The sequence below is a fragment of the Mobula hypostoma genome, chromosome 3 (genome assembly GCF_963921235.1).
Source record: "Mobula hypostoma chromosome 3, sMobHyp1.1, whole genome shotgun sequence".
Classification (NCBI taxonomy): domain Eukaryota; kingdom Metazoa; phylum Chordata; class Chondrichthyes; order Myliobatiformes; family Myliobatidae; genus Mobula; species Mobula hypostoma.
This window is the reverse complement of record NC_086099.1, coordinates 63,336,750-63,363,819: the sequence shown is the minus strand read 5'-3', so window position 1 is coordinate 63,363,819 and position 27,070 is coordinate 63,336,750. Positions and strand designations below refer to the sequence as shown.

The following is a 27,070-nucleotide window of genomic DNA, read 5'->3' as shown; positions in this document are numbered from 1 at the left end:
GTCCTGAATAGCTATCACTGAAACTCAATTTTGAACAGCACTAAAATCAACAGAAATTTCTTGCCAGGTTCTCCAGATTTCTTAAAGTGTTGTCACTTGTTTTATGATTTGGAAAGATCCCAATATCCTCTCACTTTGCTTTCTACATTGTGATTTTGGCTGAATATATATCTATTCTATGCAGAATAAACTGGGTGGAAGTTGGAAGCTAACAGTAAGATGCTACCCCTCTGGTCATCTTGCCAAGATTGTGCTCTGCATGTGAATCTTGACTTACTGTTGAGTGATCAGACAAAACTGTAATATGATTCTCTGCTTTTAATTACTCAATTACCCCGATCCAAAATAGACCTAGCTAGTTAATGTTTGCACAAGTGCAAGAAAACAGTAAATGATCAGGGTGAGGGCATTAGGGTCTCAGTTAGAAGATACTCTTGAAAATGTTGAGCATTTTATAAACACAAGAGATACTGCAGAAGCTGGAAATCCATAGTAACACAACAAAATGCTAGACGAACTGGGCATTTTTGAGAACTGGGAAGAATCTGAGCATTTAATGGTGACTGATGGAGAAATCGTAATTCTCTTTGACCCACAAAATTAATTTACTGCTGTGGCTCTCTAACTATATCAACCCTTTTATTGACAATTTATTCATCTGAGCACACATTCCTAATTGCCCTCAAGAAGAGCTTGAACATGGTTGTGAATCCATCAGCCTTGTGTTCAGCACTCAAATAGTTAAAATAAAAAGGGATTCAAATAAGATCCCCTACCATTGTTGACAATGGGGATGTTATGAACATTGGTTGGTTGGTATCCATCTGACTCGAAGGACAATGGGTGATGATGATCATCATCCAAGCTTAGGTGAAAGGTATGGAGATTCCTAGATGTCCAGTCATCAAAATCCCCCTCTCAGCCTCACCAGTGTAGTCCAAAGGAAAGCTTACAAAGCAATACGTTTGGCACCAGCTTGGCTGCAGGAGCTGCCAGAAGGATGTTCAATGACGTCCAGCTGCCTGAGGGGCTTCACTCTGGATTTGCTGTCTGGGTTTACTCCCGTAGCCTTCATCTCTCCCTAGGCTGCCCACATGACAGTGGGGCTATTTACCCATGGCTGGGGATCTGGTTCAGAATGAACATTACTCACCACTTATCAACTTAAGCCTGAGTGTTGTACAGGTCCTGCTGCATTTAGATATGGATTGCACTATTTGCTGAGGAACACAGAACAGTACAGCACAGAAACAAGCTATTCAGCCTAACTAACCAAGCTAATGATGCCTAATTAATCCACTCTGCTGGCAGCTGGTCCACATCTCGCCAATCTCTGCGCACCCGTGTGCCACCTAAGCCTCTTAAACACTTCTATCGTTGTCTGCCTCCACCACTACTCCTGGCAGTGCATTCCAGGCACCCATCGTTCTGTAAAAAAATTTGACTCACACATTTCCTTTGAGCTTTTCCTTTCTCACCTTAAAGTACATGCCCTCTGGTATTAAAAATTTCAGCTGGGAATAAAACCCCCTGCTCCTGTTAGCCGTTCAAAAATCCATCACCATTCACGACCAGAGATGGTGAGATGGCACAGTTTCAGTCTGATCCATTAGCTGAGAGACTGTTTGACTGTGCTTACTGCATGCTTTTTCTGATGTGAATCCCTTTCACTGCCTCACTTGGCAATCTCTTCCTTTTTAGGGCATCGAGTTGCTGTTGTCAGCATGCTCTTCTGCAGCCCAGAATTACCCTTGGAACTGATGACACAAGCACGATGCACTTTTTGACCAATTCCATAGTAAACATTCCAGATATTAAATGATCTAAAGACTTTTTAAGGAGATTGGATGAGCTTTCTTTGTCATATGTACATTGAAACATCTAGTGAAATGCATCGTTTGCATCATCATTTGAGAAGCACTGGAGGCAGCCTGTAAGTTGCAGGAGGGTTTCAGCACCTGCAACTCACAAACCTAACCCTTTGCCTTTAGAACATGGGAGGAAACCCACGCAGTCATGGGTGAACATACAAACCCCTCACAGACACAGTGGGAATCGAACTCCAGTCAGTGATCACCTGCGCTGTGAAGCAATTGGGCTAACCACTACACTACCGTGCTGCCCTACCTCAAACAAGTGGACAAAACAAAGTCAGCATTTTGAGATCCAAATAATTTACCTCTTTTAAGAAGCATTAACAGATTAATGGTATTATTGGAAGATGAAGCTACCTACTCTAATTTCCTATTTTTCCTTTAGAGTAAGACAAATAAATATTAAGACCATAAGACATAGGAGCAGAATTAGGCCATCTGGCCCATTGAGTCTGCTCCGCCATTCAATCATGGCTGATCCTTTTTTTTCTGTCTCCTTCTCAACCCCAGTTCCCATCTTTCTCCCTGTGACCTTTGATGCCATGTTCAATCAAGAACCTATCTACCTCTGCCTTAAATACACCCACAAATTCACCACGCGTTGGCTAAAGAAATTTCTCTGTATCTCTGTTTTGAAAGGGCGGCCTTCTATCCTGAGGCTGTTCCAACTTATCCTAGACTCTCCTACCATGGGAAACATCCTTTCCACATCTACTTTGTCTAGGCCTATCAACATTCAAAAAGTTTCAATGAGATCCCCCCTCATCCTTCCAATTCCAGCAAGTACAGACCTACAGCCATCAAACTTTCTTTGTATGATAACCCTTTCATTCCTGGAATCATCCTTGTGAACCTCCTCTGGACCCTCTCCAATGCCAGCACATCTTTTCTAAGATGAGGGGCCCAAAACTGTTCACAATACTCAAAGTGAGGCTTCACCAGTGCCTTATAAAGCCTCAGCATCACATTAACTCAGCCACATTATATTTTACAGTGTTTTTGAGGTTCTATTGGGATTTACAGACATTAGCACAAACAATTCATACATCTGGAATTGTTCTTGACTTGAATTCATTATCCTTTGATCGATAACCATGACATTTTAAGAAGTTGTTAGTTACTAAGAAGCAAAAGGCAACTCAGTGCTGATTAAAAGTGTCCCAACCTTTGCCACTGACGTTCAATCAAAGCAAAAGGGACACTTCTCGTCTGGCGGACTACAGACAAATGAAGGTTACCATTGTAAATGTTAGTATAACTTGTCCAACATAAATAATTAAGATGAAGTACATTGGGACAACTTGAACAGAAAATGTATGCTCTTTCTACCCTTCGTGGCACAATGCGCATGCTTATCATTCGGGCTGAAAATGTTGCTGCTTCCCTTTGAAAACTATGAAGAGTCAGATACCCTTTCCTGGAGAAAGCGTACATGCTCTATAAGACTGAATGAAAGTGCTCTGAATGTCCATAGCAGCACATGGAACTGAGCCACAATACTGAGGGTCAAGTCCCCTTTCCAAATCCGAATACATAATGCTATGTTAACAATTAAGTGCATTAGCAGAGATGCTACATTTTGAATGAAACATTAGACAGAGGCTCTGCTTGCCTCTTCAGCAGTATATTAACGACACAGGACCAGGGGCCAATAAATTAGTGTTCTACCTTGATGCCATGTATCTACTCAAGGCCACAGTTTTAAATGAGGATTGATAGTCAAGTCACCCTTTAGTCTCATGAATTAGACTTTGTATAATTTTTCCAAGAATGGGCCAGGAATCTACAAATTTCTTTCTGCCTGAAGACAGTTTTGCAGTCAATGGGAAAGGCAAAAGAATATATCCAAAGTAAGTAACAATCTCTCCCAGAGACCACAACGCTCTCTGGAACCGTAAGTAAAACTACAACTTCTGCTTTCCCAAGCAGCTTCTTTTTTTCCTGGGGTGGCAATCCCTAAATGCCCTTTCCTAGAAGATCTTCTTGCCAGGTGATTCTATCTTTGCTGGTGTCTTCTGCTACACTTGCATTTTCCACATGCATTAACCCTCAACCTGGTCTGCCCAACAAGCTGCTCCAATTAAAAATAGATTGCCCAATATCATTTTGTCAAAGGGCCAGCGTTCAGCAATTATCCCTCATGTAACCATTGTGAAAATAAATGTTTGTTCTTCGCTTCATTGCTTTTTGCACAACTTGCCAAGCACAAAGTGATTGCTGGCTAGGAAACTGTACTGAAAGTAATTCATTGTCTGAAGAGCTATGGATGTTCCGAGGAGATGAATGGAGTGGCATTAAAACAATTTTGTTCTCATTTACAATTACCAGTCACTGCTCTATAATTTGCAAAGTGGGTTTTGATTTGTTTCCACACCTTTACTACAAAACATGAATCTATGCTGAAAGTCTGCAAACGAACATACTGCTATATTTTGATATGAACATAACAATTCAAATGTAGGTACATATGATATAGTTATGATATAGTTATAGACTATAGCACAGAAACAGGCCCTTTGGCCCATCTAGTCCATGCTGAACTATTAATCTGCCTAGTCCCATCAACCTGCACCCAGACCATAGCCCTCCATAACCCTGCCATCCACGTACCTATTCAAATTTCTCTTAAATGTTGAAATCGAACCTGCATCCACCACTCCTTTCTACCTGGAGGTCACACCAGTTGGAGACATTTCCTTCATTAATCATGTCCTCTTTTTCCTCATTGAAAATGTTTTTGTCTGATTGAATGAAAATGATTGCAAGTAATTCATCAACATAAAATTTATATCAGGTGCTGTGACAAAATAGTGCAAAATCAACAGGAAACTATGAAGATTTGCCATAATTATACTTTTCATTCATTTGATTACATTGTTGAACGTATCCAACGAAGCACAAATTAAGACATTTGCATTATTCATCTCACCCCAGGCAAGCTATAAGCATCACTTGTTTTGAAGTAGTAAAGGAAGTATTAGCCAGATTGTGGTTGTTGATAGGGTGGCCAGAAGTGCATTTTGGAACTCAGCTCACCTCAGGAAAGAAATTGTCAAAGTTTCAGATCAAAACCCAAATACAGGGTTTTAACCTGACACATCATCAATTCCATTCCTTCCACTGATACTCGAAATTCAGAGTTCCTCCAGCAGACTGTTACTGGTTTAGTGTGCACAGCGATAGTCAAAACCTTGAGAAGTATCATTAGCAGACCCCAACAAATAGGAGGGATTGTCAGTTTGCCTTAATTTGCTGGGAGAAATTAGAGGAATCAGTAAGAGACTGCAGGAAACCCCTCAATAATGGTCCAACATCACAGCTACCAAAAAGTTATTGAACGTATTTGTACAATCTGCTCTTTAGTACACCTGAATGCACATTGTAAAACAAACTAATGAATGATTAGCGCTGCGCTGCATTAATAATTCTGACATATCTGAATACATTCCTGCATTGTTATGTCCATATCAATTGATAGCAGTATGCTCACTGCACTTGCGGTGAGCAATATAATTTATAAAATGCCATCCCTTTCTCGCAATTCCTCCGTCTCCGCCGCATCTGCTCTCAGGATGAGGCTTTTCATTCCAGGACGAGGGAGATGTCCTCCTTTTTTTAAAGAAAGGGGCTTCCCTTCCTCCACCATCAACTCTGCTTTCAAACGCATTTCCCCCATTTCACGCACATCTGCTCTCACTCCATCCTCCCGCCACCCCACTAGGAATAGGGTTCCCCTGGTCCTCACCTACCACCCCACCAGCCTCTGGGTCCAACATATTATTCTCCGTAACTTCCGCCATCTCCAATGGGATCCCACCACTAAGCACATCTTTCCCTCCCCCCCCCCCGCTTTCCGCAGGGATCGCTCCCTATGCGACTCCCTTGTCCATTCGTCTCCCCCATCCCTCCCCACTGATCTCCCTCCTGGCACTTATCCTTGTAAGCGGAACAAGTGCTACACATGCCCTTACACTTCCTCCCTTACCACCATTCAGGGCCCCAGACAGTCCTTCCAGGTGAGGCGACACTTCACCTGTGAGTCGGCTGGGGTGATATACTACGTCCGGTGCTCCCGATGTGGCCTTCTATATATTGGCGAGACCGATGCAGACTGGGAGACCGCTTTGCTGAACACCTACGCTCTGTCCGCCAGAGAAAGCAGGATCTCCCAGTGGCCACACATTTTATTTCCACATCCCATTCCCATTCTGACATGTCTATCCATGGCCTCCTCTACTGTAAAGATGAAGCCACGCTCAGGTTGGAGGAACAACACCTTATATTCTGTCTGGGTAGCCTCTAACCTGATGGCATGAACATTGACTTCTCTAACTTCCGCTAATGCCCCACCTCCCCCTCGTACCCCATCCGTTATTTATTTTTATACACACATTCTTTCTCTCCCTCTCCTTTTTCTCCCTCTGTCCCTCTGACTATACCCCTTGCCCATCCTCTGGGTCTCCCGCCCCTTGTCTTTCTCCCCGGACCTCCTGTCCCATGATCCTCTCATATCCCCTTTGCCAATCACCTGTCCAGCTCTTGGCTCCATCCCTCCCCCTCCTGTCTTCTCCTATCATTTTGGATCTCCCCCTCCCCCTCCCACTTTCGAATCTCTTACTAACTCTTCCTTCAGTTAGTCCTGACGAAGGGTCTTGGCCTGAAACGTCGACTGTACCTCTTCCTAGAGATGCTGCCTGGCCTGCTGCGTTCACCAGCAACTTTGATGTGTGTTGCTTGAATTTCCAGCATCTGCAGAATTCCTGTTGCTTTTGTTTTAATTTATACTTGGATCAGGTTATGGCTTTATAAACTAGGAATGCATTGTACATGAAGATCAGCCACATGAAAATTTGAAAAGGGCCCCAAAGAAGAGTGATAGAATGAATTAGACATTAGTTCACCTTTGAAGCTCTGCCACCACTCACCAGCCAGGTCTCGAGACTTCATTTGCAAATTTTAGATGAAAACATTTGTTGCAGCAGGGGGACTTTGTGAGGTTTGCCTGGCTTATATGTCTGAAATTTCTGGGTGGAACAGCAGTCTGGATTGCCTGGTAGAAGCTAGGTGCAGAAATACCTAGCAAGGAAGAGATTGGCCATTTAAAAGATCAATATATGAAGAATTATTTTTGTGGTTATTGATAAACATGTTATGATAGAAACATAGAAAACCTACAGCACAATACAGGCCCTTCGACCCACAACGCTGTGCCAAACTTCAGAAATTACCTAGGGTTACCATAGCTCTCTATTTTTCTAAGCTCCATGTACCAATCCAGGAGTCTCTTAAAAGACCCTATCGTATCCATCTCCACCACCGTCACTGGCAGCACATTCCATACACTCACCACACTCTGCGTAAAAAACTTACCCCTGACATCTCCTCTGTACCTGCTTCCAAGCACCTTGAAACTCGTGTTAGCCATTTCAACCCTGGGAAAAAGCCTCTGACTATCCACATGATCAATACCTCTCATCATCTTATACACTTCTTTCAGGTAACCTCTTATCCTCTGTCACTCCAAGGAGAAAAGCCCAAGTTCACTCAACCTACTCTCATAAGGCATGCTCCCCAATCCAGGCAACATCCTTGCAAACCTCCTCTGCACCCTTTCAATAGTTTTCACATCCTACCTGTAGTGAGGTGACCTGAAATGAGCACAGTACTCCAAGTGGGGTCTGACCAGGGTCCTATATAGCTGTAGCATTCACTCTCAGCTCTTGAACTCAATCCCACAGTTAATGAAGGCCAATACACGCTATGTCTTTCTAACCACACTGTCAACCCGCGCAGCAGCTTTGAGTGTCCTATGGACTCGGACCCCAAGATCCCGCTGATCCTCCACACTGCCAAGAGTCTAACTATTAATACTTTATTCTGCCATCATATTTGACCTGCCAAAATGAACCACCTCAAACTAATCTGGGCTGAACTCTTTCTGCCACTTCTCAGCCCAGTTTTGCATCCTATCATTGTCCCGCTGTAACCTCTGACAGCCCACCACACTATCCACATCACCCCCAACCTTTGCGTCATTAGCAAATTTACTAACCAATCCCTCCACTTCCTCACCCAGGTCATTTATAAAATTCATGAAGAGAAGGGGTCCCAGAACAGATCCCTGAGGCACTCCACTGGTCACCAACCTCCACGCAGAATATGACCCGTCTACAACCACTCTTCGCCTTCTGTGTGCAAGCCAGTTCTGGATCAATGTTTGGAAGCATGTAGGATCAGACCAGCTCTCCATCTTTAGCTCATTTCGCATCCCATAGCTTTCAAAAGTAGATATTTACTGCATACAATACCACTGTTACATCATCAGTGAAAAGTGCGGAAGCCCCAGGCTCTCCCATTTCTTCTTCCATACAGCCTCACATTTAAAAATTAATATTGAATAAAGCAATGACGCACTGCCCTCATTGTCCCTACCTGCCAATCAGCACCACCCAAGTAAAGAAATCAGTACCACCTAACTCCCTTTCTCTATTATCTTGATTTTTTTTCCCAAGATGGGGACATTGCTGGCAAAAAGCAAATTCAATTTCCCTTCAAAGTGGCAATGTTAGGCTGTTATAGTCTTCCTGGTAAGGTTACTTCTGCAATTGGGTAGGGAGCTCCAGGATTTTCACCCGTGACAGCAATTTGTTTCTATGTCAGCATTTTATACAACTTGGAGGAAAAGCTGCAGAAGGCAGTATTCTCTTGTTCTAATCCTCATCAGTGAATCAGAATCAAGTTTATTATCACTGGCATACATCAACAAATTTGTTGTTTTGCAGCAGCGGTACAATGCAATAGATAAAATATACAATACTGTGCAAATGTCTTAGACATATAGATATAGACGATGCTCAAGACGTCTGCACAATACTGTAGTAATTTTATGTACTGCACTGTACAGCTGCAAAAAAATAAATAAATTTCATGATATATGTGATTGATAGTAAAACTAATCCTGATATGGGTCTCTATTGTTGACTGAGAGCGGGAAGGGAGCAGGGAGGGAATAGAAACATAGAAACATAGAAAACCTAGAGCACAATACAGGTCCTTCAGCCCACAAAGTTGTGCCGAAAATGTCCCTACCTTAGAAGTTCCCAGGGTTACCCATAGCCCTCTATTTTTCTAAGCTCCATGCACCTATCCAAAAGTCTCTTAAAAGACCCTATCATAACTGCCTCCACCACCATTGCCGGCAGTCCTCACGCACTCACCACTCTCTGATTGAAAAAACATACCCCTGATATCTCCTCTGTACCTACTCCCAAGCACATTAAACCTGTGTCGTCATGTGGCAGCCATTTCAGCCCTGGGAAAAAGCCTCTGACTATCCACATGATCGATGCCTCTCATCAACTTATACACCTCTATCAGGTCACCTCTTATCTTCCATCACTCAAAGGAGAAAAGGCTGAGTTCACTCAACCTATTCTCATAAGGCATGCTCCCCAATCCAGGCAACATCCTTGTGAATCTCCTCTACACTCTTTCTATGGCTTCCACATCCTTCCTGTAGTGAGGCGACCAGAACTGAGCACAGTACTCCAAGTGCGGTCTGACCAGGGTCCTATATAGCTGCAACATTACCTCTCGGCTCCTAAATTCAATTTCACGATTAACGAAGGCCAATACACCGTACACCTTCTTAACCACAGAGTCAACCTGCGTAGCTGCTTTGAGCGTCCTATGGACTCAGACCCCAAGATCCCTCTGATCCTCCACACTGCCAACAGTCTTACCATTAACATTATATTCTGCCATCATATTTGACCTACCAAAATGAACCACCACACACTTATCTGGGTTGAACTCCATCTGCCACTTCTCAGCCCAGTTCTGCAACCTATCAATGTTCCGCTGTAACCTCCGACAGCTCTCCAACTATCCACAACACCCTCAACCTTTGTGTCATCAGCAAACTTACTATCCCATCCTTCCACTTCCTCATTCAGGTCATTTTGAAAGTCACGAAGAGTAAGGGTCCCAGAACAGATCCCTGAGGCACACCACTGGTCACCAACCTCCATGCAGAATGTGACCCATCTACAACCACTCTTTGCCTTCTGTGGGCAAGCCAGTTCTGGATCCACAAAGCAATGTCCCCTTGGATCCCATGCCTCCTTACTTTCTCAATAAGCCTCGCATGGGGTACCTTATCAAATGCCTTGCTGAAATCCATATACACTACATCTACTGCTCTTCCTTCATCAATGTGTTTAGTCACATCCTCAAAAAATTCAATCAGGCTCATAAGGCACGGCCTGCCTTTGACAAAGCCATGCTGACTATTCCTAATCATATTGTACCTCTCCAAACGTTCATAAATCCTGCCTCTCAGGATCTTCTCCATCAACTTACCAACCACTGAAGTAAGGCTCACTGGTCTATAATTTCCTGGGCTATCTCTACTCCCCTTCTTGAATAAGGGAACAACATCAGCAACCCTCCAATCCTCCAGAACCTCTCCCGTCCCCATTGATGATGCAAAGATCATTGGAAGAGGCTCAGCAATCTCCTCCCTCTCCTCCCACAGTGGCATGGGGATACATCTCATCTGGTCCCAGCGACTTATCCAACTTGATGCTTTCCAAAAGCTCCAGCCCATCCTCTTTCTTAATATCTATATGCTCAAGCTTTTCAGTCTGCTGCAAGTCATCCCTACAGTCGTCAAGATCCTTTTCCATAGTGAATACTGAAGCAAAGTATTCATTAAGTACTTCTGCTATTTCCTCTGGTTCCATACACACTTTTCCACTGTCACACTTGATAGGTCCTATTCTTTCACATCTTATCCTCTTGCTCTGCACATGCTTGTAGAATGCCTTGGGGTTTTCCTTAATCCTGCCCGCCAAGGCCTTCTCATGGCCCCTTCTGGTTCTCCTAATTTCCTTCCTAAGCTCCTTCCTGTTAGCCTTATAATCTTCTAGATCTCTAACATTACCTAACTGTTTGAACCTTTCGTAAGCTTTCCTTTTCTTCTTGACTAGATTTACTACAGCCTTTGTACACCACAGTTCCTGTACCCTACCATAACTTTCCTGTCTCATTGGAATGTACCTATGCAGAACTCCACACAAATATCCCCTGAACATGTGCCACATTTCTTCCGTACCTTTCCCTGAGAACATCTGTTCCCAATTTAAGCTTCCAAGTTCCTGCCTGATAGCCTCATAATTCCTCTTACTCCAATTAAATGCTTTTCTAACTGTCTGTTCCTATCTCTCTCCAATGCTATTTTAAAGGAGATAGAATTATGATTACTATCTCCAAAATGCTCTTCCACGAGAGATCTGACACCTGACCAGGTTCATTTCCCAATACCAAATCAAGTACAGTCTCTCCTCTTGTAGGCTTATCTGCATGTTGTGTCAAGAAACCTTCTTGAACACACTTAACAATCTCCACCCCATCTAAACCCCTTGCTCTAGGGAAGATGCCAATTGTTATTTGGGAAATTAAAATCACCCACCACAACAACTCTACTATTATTACACCTTTCCAGGATCTGTTTCCCTGTCTGTTCCTCAATGTCCCTGTTACTATTGGGCGGCCTATAAAAAACATCCAGTAGAGTTATTGACCCCTTCCTGTTCCTAACCTCCACGCACAGAGACTCCGTAGACAATCCCTCCATGATGTCCACCTTTTCTGCAGCCGTGACACTATCTCTGATCAACAGTGCCATGCCCCCACCTCTTTTGCCTCCCTCCCCATCCTTTCTGAAACATCTAAAACCCGGCACTTGAAGTAACCATTCTTGTCCCTGAGCCATCCAAGTCTCTGTAATGGCCACCACATCATAGCTCCAAGTACTGATCCACACTCTAAGCTCATCCACTTTGTTCACAATACTCCTTGCATTAAAATAGACACATCTCAAACCGTCAGTCTGAGCACGTCCCTTCTCTATCACCTGCCTATCTTCCCTCACACACTATCTCCAAGCTTTCTCTATTTGTGAGCCAACCACCTCTTCCCCAGTCTCTTCAGTTTGGTTCCCACCCCCCAACAATTCTAGTTTAAACTCTCCCCAGTAGCCTTAGCAATCATGGTTGGGAAAATTGGAAGGGGTGAGGAGCAGGAAGCACATTCTATAATAATCAATAAACCAATTGTTTAGAATCCAGTGACCTTGCCTGGTGTCTCAGGGCTGGGTGTGTCTGTACCCGTGCTGCTCCCACCCTGGCACTCCTTCTCTGCCACCTGTAGCACAGCATTCCACCCTCATGATTCCCAACATCTTTTGCTCCCACCGGATTTACAAACACGGTCTCCGCTCCACATTGACAAATATAGTACTGTGCAAAAGTCTTAGAATATATACACCCAGGACCATTAAATACAGTAAGATACACCAAAGTAAGTAGCACAAAAAGAGAGTAAAAATAGTGAGCAGTGTTGATGGGGTCATTGTCCATTCAGAATCTGATAGCGGAGGAAAGTGTGCATTCTTTCTTGAAACAGTTTATTGCAAGTGCACCAAGTTCCTAAGCTCCAGAAGCTGGGCCTTAGCACTCAGATCTGCAGCTGGATCTTCAACTTCCTCACAGACAGGACCCAGGCTGTAAAAATAGGGGACAAGCTCTCCTCTACAATCACTCTGAGCACCGGTGCCCCACAAGGCTGTGTACTCAGCCCCCTGCTGTACTCACTGTACACCCATGTTTGTGTAGCCAAGTTTCCATCAAACTCAATATATAAGTTTGCTGATGACACAACAATTGTAGGCCGTATCTCGGGTAATGATGAGTTTGAGTACAGAGAGGAAATTAAGAACCTGGTGGCATGGTGCGAAGACAATAACCTATCCCTCAACGTCAGCAAGATGAAGGAATTTGTTGTTGACTTCAGATGGAGTAGCAGACCGCCCGACCCCATTTACATCGGTGGTGAGCAAGTGGAACAGGTCAAAAGCTTTAAGTTCCTCAGGGTCAATATCACAAATGACCTGACTTGCTCCAACCAAGCAGAGTCCACTGCCAAGAAGGCCCACCAGCACCTTTACTTCCTGAGGAAGCTGAAAAAATTTGGCCTGTCCCCTAAAACCCTCACTAGTTTTTATAGATGCACCATAGAAAGCATTCTTCTAGGGTGCATCACAACCTGGTATGGAAGTTGTCCTGTCCAAGACTGAACGAAGCTGCAGAAGATCGTGAACATGGCCCAGCACACCACACAAACCAATCTTCCGTCCGTGGACTCACTTCACACCGCACGCTGTCGGAGCAGTGCTGCCAGGATAATCAAGGACACGACCCACCCAGCCAACACACTTTTCATCCCTCTTCCCCCCGGGAGAAGGCGCAGGAGCTTGAAGACTCGTACGGCCAGATTTGGGAACAGCTTCTTTCCAACTGTGATAAGACTGCTGAACGGATCCTAACCCAGATCTGGGCCGTACCCTCCAAATATCCGGACCTGCCTCTCAGTTTTTTGCACTACCTTACTCTCCCTTTTCAATTTTCTATTTATGATTTATAATTTAAATTTTTAATATTTACTATCGATTTGTACTCCAGGGAGCACGAAGCGCAGAATAAAATATCGTTGTGATGATTGTACACTCTGGTATCAATTGTTTGGCAACAATAAAGTATAAATTATAAAGTAAGTCAGCCTGTGATTTTTTTTTTATGGATGTATAGCTTCTGGTTGCCTATGTTGAGGTTCTTTACTACCATTTCCTGCCACTGCCTGTAAGGAGTCTGTATGTTCTTCCTGTGACTGCATGGGTTTCCTCCAGGTGTTTTAATTTCCTTCCATAGTCCAAAGACATACTAGATAGTAGATTAATTGGTCATGGTAAATTGTCCCGTGATTAGGCTACAGCATTAAATTGGGGGGTTGCTGGGTGGCGTGGCTCAGAGTGCCGGAAGGGCCTACTGCACCCTGTATTTCAATAAACAAATAAATTAATAAATAAATTTCCCATGTTTCTCCTCTCGTGTGACTGACCAGCAGGATCATGGATGACGAGCTATTGAGTCAGTGAATGTCTTGCCTGGCTACTGCAAGCCTCCATTCATGCAAAGATCAAGAAAGCACTGCTTATTATATGCCTGGACCTATCTCCTGGGTGTCTGGTCTGAGCACCCACACACCTCTAGCACAATCGTTTGGGTATCAAAGACACAGACAACACTTACTAGGAAGGTGAACTCGAGCCATTGCCCATGGATTAGTAGTTCAACAGAAGATGAGTGCCGGAAGATACAGCAGTCATCCGTCTACAAGCAGCACTTCTTGGTCAATGCCATTTTGTTTCCCTGTGCCCTCAGAGCAATGATTCGTGCTTCCACGGAGCCAAAGGCATTAACTTTCTCCATCGGCTTTCTCAGCAGGGATCTACTGCTAGTGACAAGTTTAATCACCATAACATTCCAATAGGAATAATTTTCTTTAACATATCCCTTGTAACATAGCAAAACACCAAGGCAATCTCAAACAAAATTCGATGTGAAGCCGCACAAGGAGATTAGAATTTGTGGCTAAAAATATGGCCAAACTGGTAGATTTTAAGAAGCATTTTCATGAGAAGTGGGAACATTGGGGACATGAATTGCAGACTTTAGGACCTTGAAACCATGTTTGCAAAAGATGGAACAATTAAGACAGAATGCCAGATATGGGGAAGTTAAGATATCTGGGTGGATTCCAATGCTGGAGATAGAGAGGTTTTAAAATTAAGGATAGGAATTTTTAAAAATTGTATTATTGCATGACAGGAGAAAGTGTAGATCAATAGGAACAGGGCTGACAAGTGGGTAGCATTTTATACGAGAGACAGAAAGCAGTGCTTTGGATTACCAGTTCAAAGAAGGATAAACCAAGCCCAGAGATAAGAGTTTTGGCCGCCACACTGCTGATAGTGAGAACGTCGACAAATGAGGCAACAAGAACAACTAGAGCGACAAAATCTGACACAAGGTTAACTAGTAAAGTTGAATTAACTGAAATGTTGCGCAATTCAGCAGCATTTTACAGTTCCAGGGTTCTGACTTCAACCCTGACCTCTGGTGTTGTGAGAAATTTGCACATTTTTCCAAATGCTCAAGCTTCTTCCCGTATCTCAAAGGTATGCTCAGTTAACTGGTTACTGTAAATTTCCTCTAGTATAGATCTATGGCTGTGGAATCAAAGCTGGGGAGATTGATAGGAACGTGAACAGAATCAGGAGATTACTGGATGCTAAATGATTGGTGTGGACACAATGGGCTAGTGTACCTGTCTCTGTACTATATGACCCATGGACTTGAATTTGTTAAAACATTCCTAATACTTCTGAGACATTCAAAGAAACTAGCAATCAAAAATTTCACAAAGACATAAAACTTCAAAAGAAAAATTGAACATTACTTACAGTAGATCAATTAATTAACATGTTTTAGAGTGTTTTTAAACCATGGAAAGATATTTTTAAATTCTTAAGCTAAATTAAATTTTTTATTTATAAATATATAAACTATGACACTAGTCTCTTTCACCCACTACATTTCATAAGGAAATGAATAAGGAAATCCTTGCTCCTTAGGTTCACTGTCCTGCAAAATCTACATCAATGTGTTTACAAAAGGGTCATCTCTGAAAGTAAAACAAAGCTGAATGCAGTGTTTGGCAATCTTACAAGGGATCCTTGGAAGTCCCTTTAAGGTCTGAATATGTGGCCTTCTCAGAATGCAACATGGCACAATTATAGCAACTTTTGAGGAATACAATGTATGACAATTTGATGTCCATTAGAATGATTACCTGAGATTGCCTGCAACACAATCCAAGTGTTAAATAATGCATTACTGAAGGTTTTTTAATGCTTTTTCTTCTGACTTAATTTGTTTTTGGACTTACAATATAATGATATGAGTTTATAAAAACTCACAGCAAACAGTGGGAACCTCGTTATCTTTCCAAACAGATTTCCCTTTCCATGCACACTGTTGACATGTAATAACAACAATATATTTTCAAGGAACTCAGTGGGATTACATTCATTAACTCGCTGTTATGTGAAGGACACAGAACATGTTTAACAGGTGGTTCCAATTAAAAGCTTCTCAATGATTACCCTTTGCAGAAGATTGTTCCAATAATATTCTCTAAAATGACCTCCATTAGTCAAGAAAAATTGCCTCAGCAAAGTTCTGCTGAAATGAGATGCTTTCTGAACTGCTTCAGTCACTATTCTACCAGAACATAAGTAGGAGTCGTGCGTCATGGTGCAGATTCCTTCCACGGCACTTACTATATAATATGTCAATCATACTGTACTTAGAGAAAGGAATAATTTATTTCAAATTATGTAGGTGAGTCAAGCATCTCGTAACAACTAAATTGCCCCCATTTCTACACTTTTCCTATCCTTGCTATGACCATTTCAGTTCTGAAAGGCACAAAATGGTAAATCATAGCTGCATGATTCCCAACAGATCAGTGGTGACTCAACATCACAATTCTTCTTTCCTTCATTCTTTTGACCTTATGATTATAATATTCTCTCCAACATAACGCAGCTTCCGTGGTTGGCTCTATGTTTCGTTCCCCAATCCTAGGCTTCTATTTCACGGAAAATGTTGAAAAAACTTCAGCAAAGCCGGGTAGTATCTGTCCAAAGAGTAACAGTCAACATTTCAGCCATAACTCTTTGTCAGAATTGGAAAAGCGGAAGATTTATGTTAACTTTCAGAAGGAGAGCAGGTACGAGAGGTATGTGCAAAACCAAGGGGATGATAAAATGATGATAAGATGAGTTAAAATGGTTAATGGCAGCAATTACCAGTACACAAAATCTCTTGTCCATGTAATGAGTTGACCATGACAACATTATGGGATCTGCCTTGGTAAACCAAACAGGTACCAACAGGATAAGCAAAACTGAGCCAACATGACAGGAAAGGGAAAGGAAAGTGCTGGAAACATTATGCAGATCAAGCAACTTCAATGGAAAGAAAAATGTTTTAAATGAGGAACTCTTCATCAGACCCAAGAAAGAAAGAAATAAGTTAATCAAGGTAACAACAAAGGTGGAGGTCACAGTGGGGGGGAATAAAAGGTGAAGATATATGGCAGATGAGATCAGATGAAGCTACTCTGGATGTGTCACCTGTTGCAGAAGTGGTTCAGGCATAATGGGTCTGTGTGCGCATGCGCCAGTCGTGCAGGTAGCCTGTTACAGCTGTTCTGACTAGTATTCTTACTTTTTTCTTCTTACTTTTTTAACTTACGTTATTTTTTTGTATTTTTTTTCACAGTAACACATTGAAGCTGCACCCTCTTTAACATGCTGGTAGAGAGAGTTTTATGTGGGTTTTTAGCGCTGGAAATAGTTACATTCGGACATGTCTCATTAGCGGGGCAGCAGTATGGTCGCATTGTTTATTCCAGGGACCAGCTGATTGAGCTTATGCCGGCCGGTTTAGCGAGCAGAGCGGCGGACACCCCTGCTGAAATCTGGAGGAAAGCACACAGGGGATGCAGAGAGGGATCACAAAGGCGAGGAAAGAGGACCGGGTCGAGACAACAGAGACTTATGGAGAAGAGGAGTTCGGTGGGTAATAAAATGGATGAGTTCACGGCGCTAGCCAGGTGTCAGAGAACATTTTGGGAGTGCAGTGTTATGTGTTTCACTGGAACGGGGCTGCACGAGGACATATGCGATCAAAATTTTTCCATTGACGGCTTCCAGACCATTCGGGCTGACCGGAAGTGCACTGAGAGCGGTAAGCGTAAAGGAGTTGGGGGCTTACTGTTCTGGTTAACAACAGATGGTGCAATCCGGGTCATATTACGATCGAGAAACGTGTTTGCAGACCGGATATTGAACTTTTTGCTGTCGGACTCTGGTCATATTCCACCGAGATACAACACTGGGCGTCATGGGAGGTTGTTCCTGCCTGTGGCCATCGAACTTTGCAGCTCCTCCCGTGGAGGGTCAGACACCCTGAGCCAATAGGCTGGTCCTGGACTTATTTCCATCTGGCATAGTTTGAATTTTGTTGTTCGATTGTTGGTGTTTTTTGTATTGCTGTATTTATGCTCTATTCTTGGTTGGTGCGGCTGTAACGAAACCCAATTTCCCTTGGGATCAATAAAGTATATCTACCTATCTATCTATATCTATCTACCTAGCATGCTGGGTGATACTCAAAGAGGAAAACAAAAAGAAAAAAGCTTAATGTGTCAGTAACTGCCACCATTAAACCATTTTTTACATTACCCTGAAACAGACATTATCTTTGCATCCCCCTCTCATCTCCTACTGAAAACTAACTTGATTTGCTCTTTCAACTTCTGCTTCTGTTCTTCTATTGTAGAAAGCTAGACCTTCTCTGCACTGGGGCCTGAAATTAAATTTGTGATATTGGAAGTTTAAATGCATTGAAAGTGGCTTGTGACCCAACAGAAACAAATACTCCCTCATATCATCCTGTGCATTCCCACTCAGAAATCTGTAAAAAGTTAATTTGTCCAGCCAGGCATGAGTGAGCCAAGTGTGGCATATGCAATGAACATTGCATCGATTTGTAAAACCTCAGAGGTAGTCAGCTGCATTCTTCTGAAAAACTCTTTCAGGAAATAAGCTTTGCTTAAATTCTAGGAATCACATAGCTTCACGGCTTACACTCACATATAACTGCCATAATATTTTCTCAAGAAACAAAACATGTTCATTGGCACTGAATTCCATGAGGGAGTTCATATGAGCTCCTGCTGCACAACAGCGTGAGACCAGCAGTGAGCGCAGGGAGATGAAGCATGGCCACTTTCAAGGTGACGCCTCACTGAGCCAAAGTTATTGAAAAAATCAGCAGACCCCACTTCTGCCCCACTCAATAACCAATCCGACCCCTTTAATGGAAAAGGTCAATGTTCAAACGTCAGTCTAGTGCCTTCCTAACCATTGGAAGAAAACGTTCATGAGAAACCCTGAATCTTATAGTAACAGAGTTCATAATACAGTGTAAAGCTAAGCCACGGGTGAATAAATTATCTAATTTAATTTTGCCAAAGATGATACACCTGCCTGTGGGCACATCTGTCTCTCACAACTTTTTAATATATTGTTCTACATTCACAAAAATATTATAAGTAAAAACACTTCTCCTTATTTTTCATTCTTTTTACCATTTATGTTAAATCCAATGATACTACCCGTTCTTCATATCACAGGCCATATTCAGCATTCTCAGGACTGGTTGGTAATTTATCTTTACACAAATGATTTGAATCAAAATGCATAAAATGAAATTTTGGAGCTTTCATTCAATCTATTGAATGCTTCTTATAAGAATTGAATAATTATAACAATAAAACCTTTCTAAGCAAAATTAGAACTTCCTATTATATCTAAGCCCTCATATTTTTGCCCACCCCTATTAAATAATTGTTGGCAAAGACGTAAGAGGAAATTTGGATCAAATTACGTGCTTCATAAATCTATATTTATATTCTAGACAAACCCATGATGAATAACTAACTTGAACAGGTGGGAGAACCTTTCACAAAATAGAGTCAAAATGGGAATCAAAAAATAACTACCCAAGCTCTAAATGTGCCCACTGCATATACAGTAGTCTCAGAGGCCACTTCATTAGGCACCTCCTTTAATTAATAAAGTGACCACTGAGTGTATGTTCATGATCTTCTGGTGCTGTGTGTAGTCCATCCACTTCGAGTTTCGACATTTTGTGAATTCTGTACCTCTCTGTTGTAACGTGTGGTTATTTGAGTTACTGTCACCTTCCTGTCAGCATGAAGTAGTCTGGCTATTCTCCTCTGACCTCTCCCATTACCGAGATGTTTTCATCTACGGAACTTAAGCTCTGGATTTTTTTTTGTTTATCGCACCATTCTCTGTAAGCTGTAGAGACTATTGGGCATGAAAATCCCAGGTGATCAGCAGTTTCTCTGAGATACTCAGGTCACCCCGTCTGGCACCAACAATCAATCCACTGTCAGAGTAGATCACATAACTTGCCCATTCTGATGTTTGGTCTGAACAACAACAGAACCTCTTGACCATGTCTGCTTGCTTTAATGCATTAAATTGCTGATTAGGTATTTGGTGTATAGGTGTACTTAATAAAACTGGCCACTGACTTTTTGTATACTGGACTAATAACATACTGTTAAAAACATAGAGTGCTACCTTTTTAGATTAAACAAAATTCTAATTCAATTATCAGGACAACAACCCAAGAAAGAAATCGGTAACAGCAAAAAAAAAGTTGTAAATTTAAAGGTAGATATAATATGCCTACTCAGGTTTTTGACATCTACTGGATAGACTGTTCAATGAGTCAAGCATAATGTACTTTAAAAGTCTTTCAAAACCTAAGATTTTAAATGTCACAATAAAACAGTATAGAATGATGGAAATCAGTCTCTACAAACAGAAGGCTGGTCTTGTGATGCAGGGCAATAAGTTCAATTAAGAAGCTGCAGGAAAAATAAAATTTTAACAGTCGGCTTACTTTTTCCTTCCAATTGTTGCGGTGAGAAACATATCCTGTTGGTGTTTTCCATTCCTGTGTCATTGACAAGCCAAGAACAATTGAAACCTGACCAATTTGTAGTCAGAATTTTTAACAGCATTCCGCAACCTTCCATTGCCTCCTCACAGAATGACATGCATGGTAGCATTATTGATCTAGACAAATAAGATAAAATGAATAAAGTTTATAAAGTATAATATTGTCACCTACTTACTGGATTTTATAACTTGAAAATATAAATATATTTAAGAACATGTACAATAGCCCAAAAAAATTTTAACTGCTTAAAATAAAAGCCAATGTGCATTATTGGCGGATAACCTAAATTTCCATTGGCACTACATGGTTGCAGAGTAGGGTAGGATCCCTGCACACCCTTGCAAGACTCATCAGAATGAGGACTGGAGCCTCAAGAGTGGATGACTGCTGAGTAGAACTAAATTAGAGACTGAGATAGAAAATCAGTGACAGAAAACATTCATATCTTGTGGAGGAGCTAAATCATGCCAAGCTCCACCTCCATAAATCCAGAGGTCTTTTATTGTACAGGGCGATGTTTAATGGTCTCATTAGAGAGGGCAAGATATCCATTTTTCACAGCAACACACATCAAAGTTGCTGGTGAACGCAGCAGGCCAGGCAGCATCTCTAGGAAGGGGTACAGATGCTGCCTGGCCTGCCTGCTGCGTTCACCAGCAACTTTGATGTGTGTTGCTCGTATTTCCAGCATCTGCAGAATTCCTCATGTTTCCATTTTTCGCAGCTTCAGTTTGGTGCCTTTGACCCGTCTTCATTAATTATTTCTGTTGTCCTCTGGGTTTGTATTGTGAACTATTATTTCCTACCCCATGTTATCCATAAGAATACCTTACCTCAAAGCACAGTGTGCACAAGCAAACTTCATCAAGCCAACATCTTTATTGTTGTTTGCTCTCTGAATCACTTGTAACATTACATTTAATTATTGTAAGAACTTTTGATCAGTCTTGCAATGTTCACATTCTCCTCTCTCACAGGGCATAGGATATACTTGTCACTAACGATGTTCCTTAAAGTTTAATCTCCTTCATGAATAAGTACTTTTGGATCTCATGGGGAGTTATGCAATAGACTTTTTTGTAGGGAGATATATGAGTGCCAATCACAAAAGCACAAGTGTGTTTCATCCATGTGCGAGACTGGTTTCACAGAACAGCAAGAAACATTTCTGGCCACAAACATTTGTTGAAGAGGAAAAGCAAATTAGGCTGAGAAGAAGAAATATATTCCCTGAATAGTCTTTTTTTTACATGAGATGACAAAATAAACAGTAGATATTCCCATCAGCCAGTGATCACTCATTGCGACAGAGGAAGGCACTAGTACTGTCATGTTTTATGAAGTATTTGAAAGGAGGCATTAATGCCAACATGAAATACTATTGAATGTATGCAGTAGCATAAATGATATATTACATGATGTTAGTGTATTTATTAAAACTTGCATACTTAATAGCCATATGTGCGACGATATTAAACAGATCCTATTCTTCCTCTATAAACACTTTGGTTCTGGAATGTTATTTTCCAAAAGCAACAGTGCAGCGTAACCCTGCAGCTGTTCCCTTCATTAATAAGTATACCGCTGTGGATATTGTTGAGGGGTGGTGCAAAGGGGGAAGACATACCGGGGGAAACTGCAGCAACCAGGTCTCTGCCAAGTTTCTTTTCTATTTGTACATAGATCGTGCAGTGAGAATGGGTCTAGGGTTAATGGTATGTTCTTTGTGTCGGATGTGGGAACTCTGAAAGACCTCCTGTCTCCCTGACAAGTACACCTGCACAAAGGGCATCAATCTGCAGCTTCTTCAAGACTATATTAAGGAACTGAACCTTCAGCCACAGGGAGGTAGTGGTTCCTAAGTTGGAGGACAGTATTTGGGTGACTGTCAGGAGAGGGAAAGGAAATGGGCCGCCAGTGCGAAGAACTCCTGTGGCTGTTCCCCTCAATAATAACTACAGTGTACTGCTTTGGATACTGCCTGGGGGCCGATCTACCAGGGAGAAGCCATGGTGACCAGATCTCTGCCACAGAGTCTGGTTCTTTGGACAGAAGGGAAGGGAGGAGAAGAGGAATGCTGTAGTGATAGGGGATTCCACAATTTGCAGAGCAGGCAGGAGATTCTGTGGACATGAAAGAGACACCTGGATAGTATAAGACCATAAGATATAGGAGCAGAATTAAGCCATTCAGCCCATCGAGGCGGCTACGCCATTTCATCATGACTGACCCAATTTCCCGTTCAGCCCCAATGTCCTGCCTTTTCCACCTATCTCTTCATGCCCTGACTAATCAAGAATCTATCAACCTCTACCTTAAACATACATATAGACTTGCCCTCCACAGCTACCTGTGGCAAAGTATTCCACAGATTCACTGCCCTCTGGCTAAGGAAATTCCTCCTGATCTCTGTTCTAAAAGGAAGCCCCTTTATTCTGAGGCTGTATCCTCTGGTCTTAGACTCTCTCTCCGTAGGAAACATCCTCTCCACATCCACTCTACTGAGGCCTTCCACCATTTGATAGTTTTCAATGAGGTCACTGCTCATTCTTCTGAATTCTAGCAAATACAGGCCGTCAAACGCTCTTCATTTGACAAGCCGTTCAATCCTGGAATCATTTCCGTGAACTTCCTCAGCCCTACCACTCTGGTTCCCGTACACCTGCCAAATTAGTTAAACTCTTCCCAAGAGCTCTAGAAAACTTGCCCACAAGCATATGGGTCTTGTAGCAAATACATTGCCTCCCAGGTGTCAGGGACGTCTCAGATCAGGTCCACAACATTCTAAAAGGGGAGGGTGAGCAGCCAAAAGGTGTGGTACATATTGTTACCACAACATAGGTAGGAAAAGGGAAAGGGTCATGATGAGCAAATAAAGGGAGTTAGGCAGTAAACTGAAAAGCAGGGTAGTAATCTCTGGATTACTGCCAGTGTCATGTGCCAGAATAAGATGATCTCACAGACGAATGCAAGGCTCATGAATTGGTTCAGGGAAGTGTTTCAGGTTTCTGGATCATTGGGATCTCTTCTGGGGAAGCTATGACCCGTACAAAAAAGGCAGGTTACACCTGAAACCAAGGGGGGGAGGTGCAACAGAAACATAGAAAATAGGTGCAGGAGTAGGCCATTCAGCCCTTCGAGCCTGCACTGCCATTCAGTACGATCATGGCTGATCATCCAACTCAGAACCCTATACCTACCTTCTCTCCATACTCCCTGATCTCTTTAGCCACAAGGGCCTTATCTAACTCCCTCTTAAATATAGCCAATGAACTGGCCTCAACTGATTCCTGTAGCAGCGAATTCCACAGATTCACCACTCTCTGTGTGAAGAAGTTTTTCTTCATCTCGGTCCTAAAAGGCTTCCCCTTTATCCTCAAACTGTGACCCCTCGTTCTGGACTTCCCCAACATCGGGAACAATCTTCCTGCATCTAGCCTGTCCAATCCCTTTAGAATTTTACACGTTTCAATCAAATCCCCCCTCAATCTTCTAAATTCCAGTGAATATAAGCCTAGTTGATCCAGTCTTTCATCATATGAAAGTCCTGCCATCCCAGGAATCAACCTGGTGAACCTTCTTTGTACTCCCTCTATGGCAAGGATGTCTTTCCTCAGATTAGGGGACCAAAACTGCACACAATACTCTAGGTATGGTCTCACCAAGGCCTTGTACAACTGCAATAGTACCTCCCTGCTCCTGTACTCGAATCCTCTTGCTGTGAATACCTTATGTGCAGGTTTTCTAGAGCTCTTGATAAGGGTTTAAACTAATTTGGCAGGGGGATGGGATCCGGAGTGATAAGACTGAGGATAGGGCAGTTGGTATACAAGTAGAAGCAATGTGTGGTGAGATTCTGAGGATGGACAGGCAGACAACGGGGCAAAAATGCAGTCAGTAGGATGAGTAGAAGTGTAACATGTAGTAAAATCAAAAAGGGCAATGAAAACGTGACTGAAGGTGCACACAGTATATAGAATAAGGTACAATTGATGTTCTTGTAGCACAGTTAGAAGTTTGCAGGTATAACATTATGGGCATCACTGAGTCATGGCTGAAAGAAGATCATAACTGAGATCTGAATATCCAAGGTTACACGTTGTATCGAAAGGACAGGCAGGTAGGCAGAAGAGGTGGGATGGTTCTGTTGGCAAAAAATAAAACCAAATCCTTGGAAATCCTGAATTAGATGTTGTGTTTGAACCATGGTTCCTTAAGGTTGTTTTAGCTGGGGGTAGTAATGGGGACAAGCTCCCACTACCGATTAAATTCTCCCAATGGCATGCACCTCAAATAAGTCCAGCTCCTGGCCTTCACATGTGGCTTAGCTGCTAAACCCAGCCGAACAGTTTCTGCTGACAGGAGAAAGAGCAAAGGTGGGATACTGTTGCCTTAAAACCAGTTACTTTGGGCAGATGGGGCTCATCAGCCATGGTTGGCATCTCAGCTAGGAGAAGGAAAACTCTGATCTCAAAACTCTGCTGCCTTGAAACTATACACACTCATGGGAATGGCTTCAGGAGTAAACCCTGAGGGAAAAGTCCAGAGCTGGAGTCCCTAAGGCAGTCCTACATTGAGTTCAATGCTGACTGGCAACTCCTGCGATGCTGCTGGTACCATAATGTATCGGTCTCTGCCGTTCCTGTGGATTCATCAGATGTATGGAGGGGAGGAGCTTGCTACATGGGCAACAGCTTGCTCTCCATACCATGCTGCCCAGGTTTGCGTATCTAGAAAGCCAGGACACAAAATCCATGTGCAACCCCGACTGATGGAGGCCTCGTTCACTCAATGAACCATATTTGATTAAGGGGCTTAAGGTAAAGAACCCCCCCCCCCCACCCTTAGGAGAAGTAATCATGATATGATAGAATTCACCCTGCAGTTTGTTAAGAAGATAAAGTCAGATGTATCAGCATTACAGTGGAGTGAAAGAAATTGTGAAGCTTGAGAGAAGAACTCTCCGATGATGATTGGAAAGGTACACTAGCAGGGATGACAACTGAACAGCAATTGATGGAGTTTCTGGGAGCAATTCAGAAGGTGCAAGGTAGATACATCCCAAAGAAGAAAAAGTATTCTAAAGGGAGGATGAAACAGCTTGGTTAACAAGAGAAGTCGAAGACTGCATAAAAGGAAAAGAAAGGGCAAAAATTAGTGGGAGTTTTGAAAACTGGAAAGCTTTTAAAAACCAACAGAAGGCAACTAAACAGGACAAATAGAGAGAAAAGATGAAATATAAAGTTAAGGCAGACAATAATATAAAAGAGGATACCAGAAGTTTTTTTTTCAGATATATACAAAGTAAAACAGAGGTGAGAGTGAATATTGGACCACTGGAAAATGATGCTGGAGAGCTAGTCATTGGGGATAAAGATATAGTGAATAAACCTAATAGGTATTTTGTGTCGGTCTTCACTGTGGAAGAAACTAGCAGTATGCCATAAGTTCAAGAATGTCAAGGGGCCAAAGTGAGTGTAGTTGCTATTAATAAGGAGAAGGTGCTTGGGAAGCTGAAAGGTCTAAAGATCAGTAAGTCACCTGGACGTGATGGATACACCTCAGGTTCTGAAAGAGGTAGCTGAAGAGATGGGGAGTCATTAGCAATGATCTTTCAAGAATCACCAGATTCTGGAATGGTTTTGGAGGACTGGAAAATTATAAATGACACTCCACTTTTTAAGAAGGAAGGGAGGCAGAAGAAAGGGAATCATAAGCATTAAGGATGAAGTTTCAGGGGTTCTTGGAAGCACATGATAAAAATAAGCTAAAGTCAGTATGGCTTTCTAAAGGAGAACTCTTGCCTGACAAATTTGTTAGAATTCTTTGAAGAAATAACAGAAGGAGAGTCAGTGGATATTGTTTACTTCAATTTTCAGAAGACCTTTGACCAGGTGCCGCTCATGAGGCTGTTGAATAAGATTCCATGGTATTACAGGAAAGATACTAGCATGGATAGAGCATTGGCTAATTGGCAGGAGACAAATAGTGAGAATAAAGGGAGTCATTTCTGGCTGAAGGCAGTGTGGACAGGGCCAATGAACTCAACCTGTTCTTTAACAGATTTGACATTGTGACCCCTGTCCATCCCCCACATGAGCCATCTGTTGTCGGCTCCCAACCAACACATATTCCACTCTCCCCTCCTACCCCTCCTCACAGTCCCCCACCCTGCTCTCATGACTATACCCCTTCCCCACACGAAACCACCATGATGGGCTTCACAGCTGAACAGGTGAGAAGACAGCTGAAACGTCTCAACCCAAGCAAGGCTGCAGGTCCGGATTGTGTCAGTACCAGGGTGCTCAAAGCCTGTGCCCCTCAGCTATGTGGAGTACTTCACCATGTCTTCAGCCTGAGCCTGAGTCTCCAGAGGGTTCCTGTGCTGTGGAAGACGTCCTGCCTCGTCACTGTGCCGAAGACGCCGCGCCCCAGCGGCCTCAATGACTACAGACCGGTGGCATTGACCTCCCACATCACGAAGACCCTGGAGAGACTTGTTCTGGAGCTGCTCCGGCCTATGGTCAGGCCACACTTAGACCCCTTCCAGTTCGCCTACCAGCCCCGACTAGGAGTTGAGGATGCCATCGTCTACCTGCTGAACTGTGTCTACACCCACCTGGACAAGCCAGCGAGTGCTGTGAGGGTCATGTTTTTTGACTTCTC

At 42.7% G+C, this 27,070-nt stretch overlaps 1 protein-coding gene across 9 annotated transcripts in view; it reads right to left on the bottom strand.

The window, feature by feature from the left end:
* corin (corin, serine peptidase) overlaps positions 1-27,070 on the bottom strand; it is a 192,973-nt gene that overhangs the window by 105,163 nt on the left and 60,740 nt on the right. For 8 of the 9 annotated variants that reach the window (XM_063043192.1, XM_063043195.1, XM_063043193.1 and 5 more), the window contains one exon: positions 20,345-20,520. The exons of the other annotated variant lie outside the window; for it this stretch is intronic. In XM_063043192.1, coding sequence (XP_062899262.1) covers positions 20,345-20,520 — 176 coding nt within the window. The remainder of the gene's footprint in view (positions 1-20,344; positions 20,521-27,070) is intronic. 9 annotated transcript variants of the gene reach the window in all.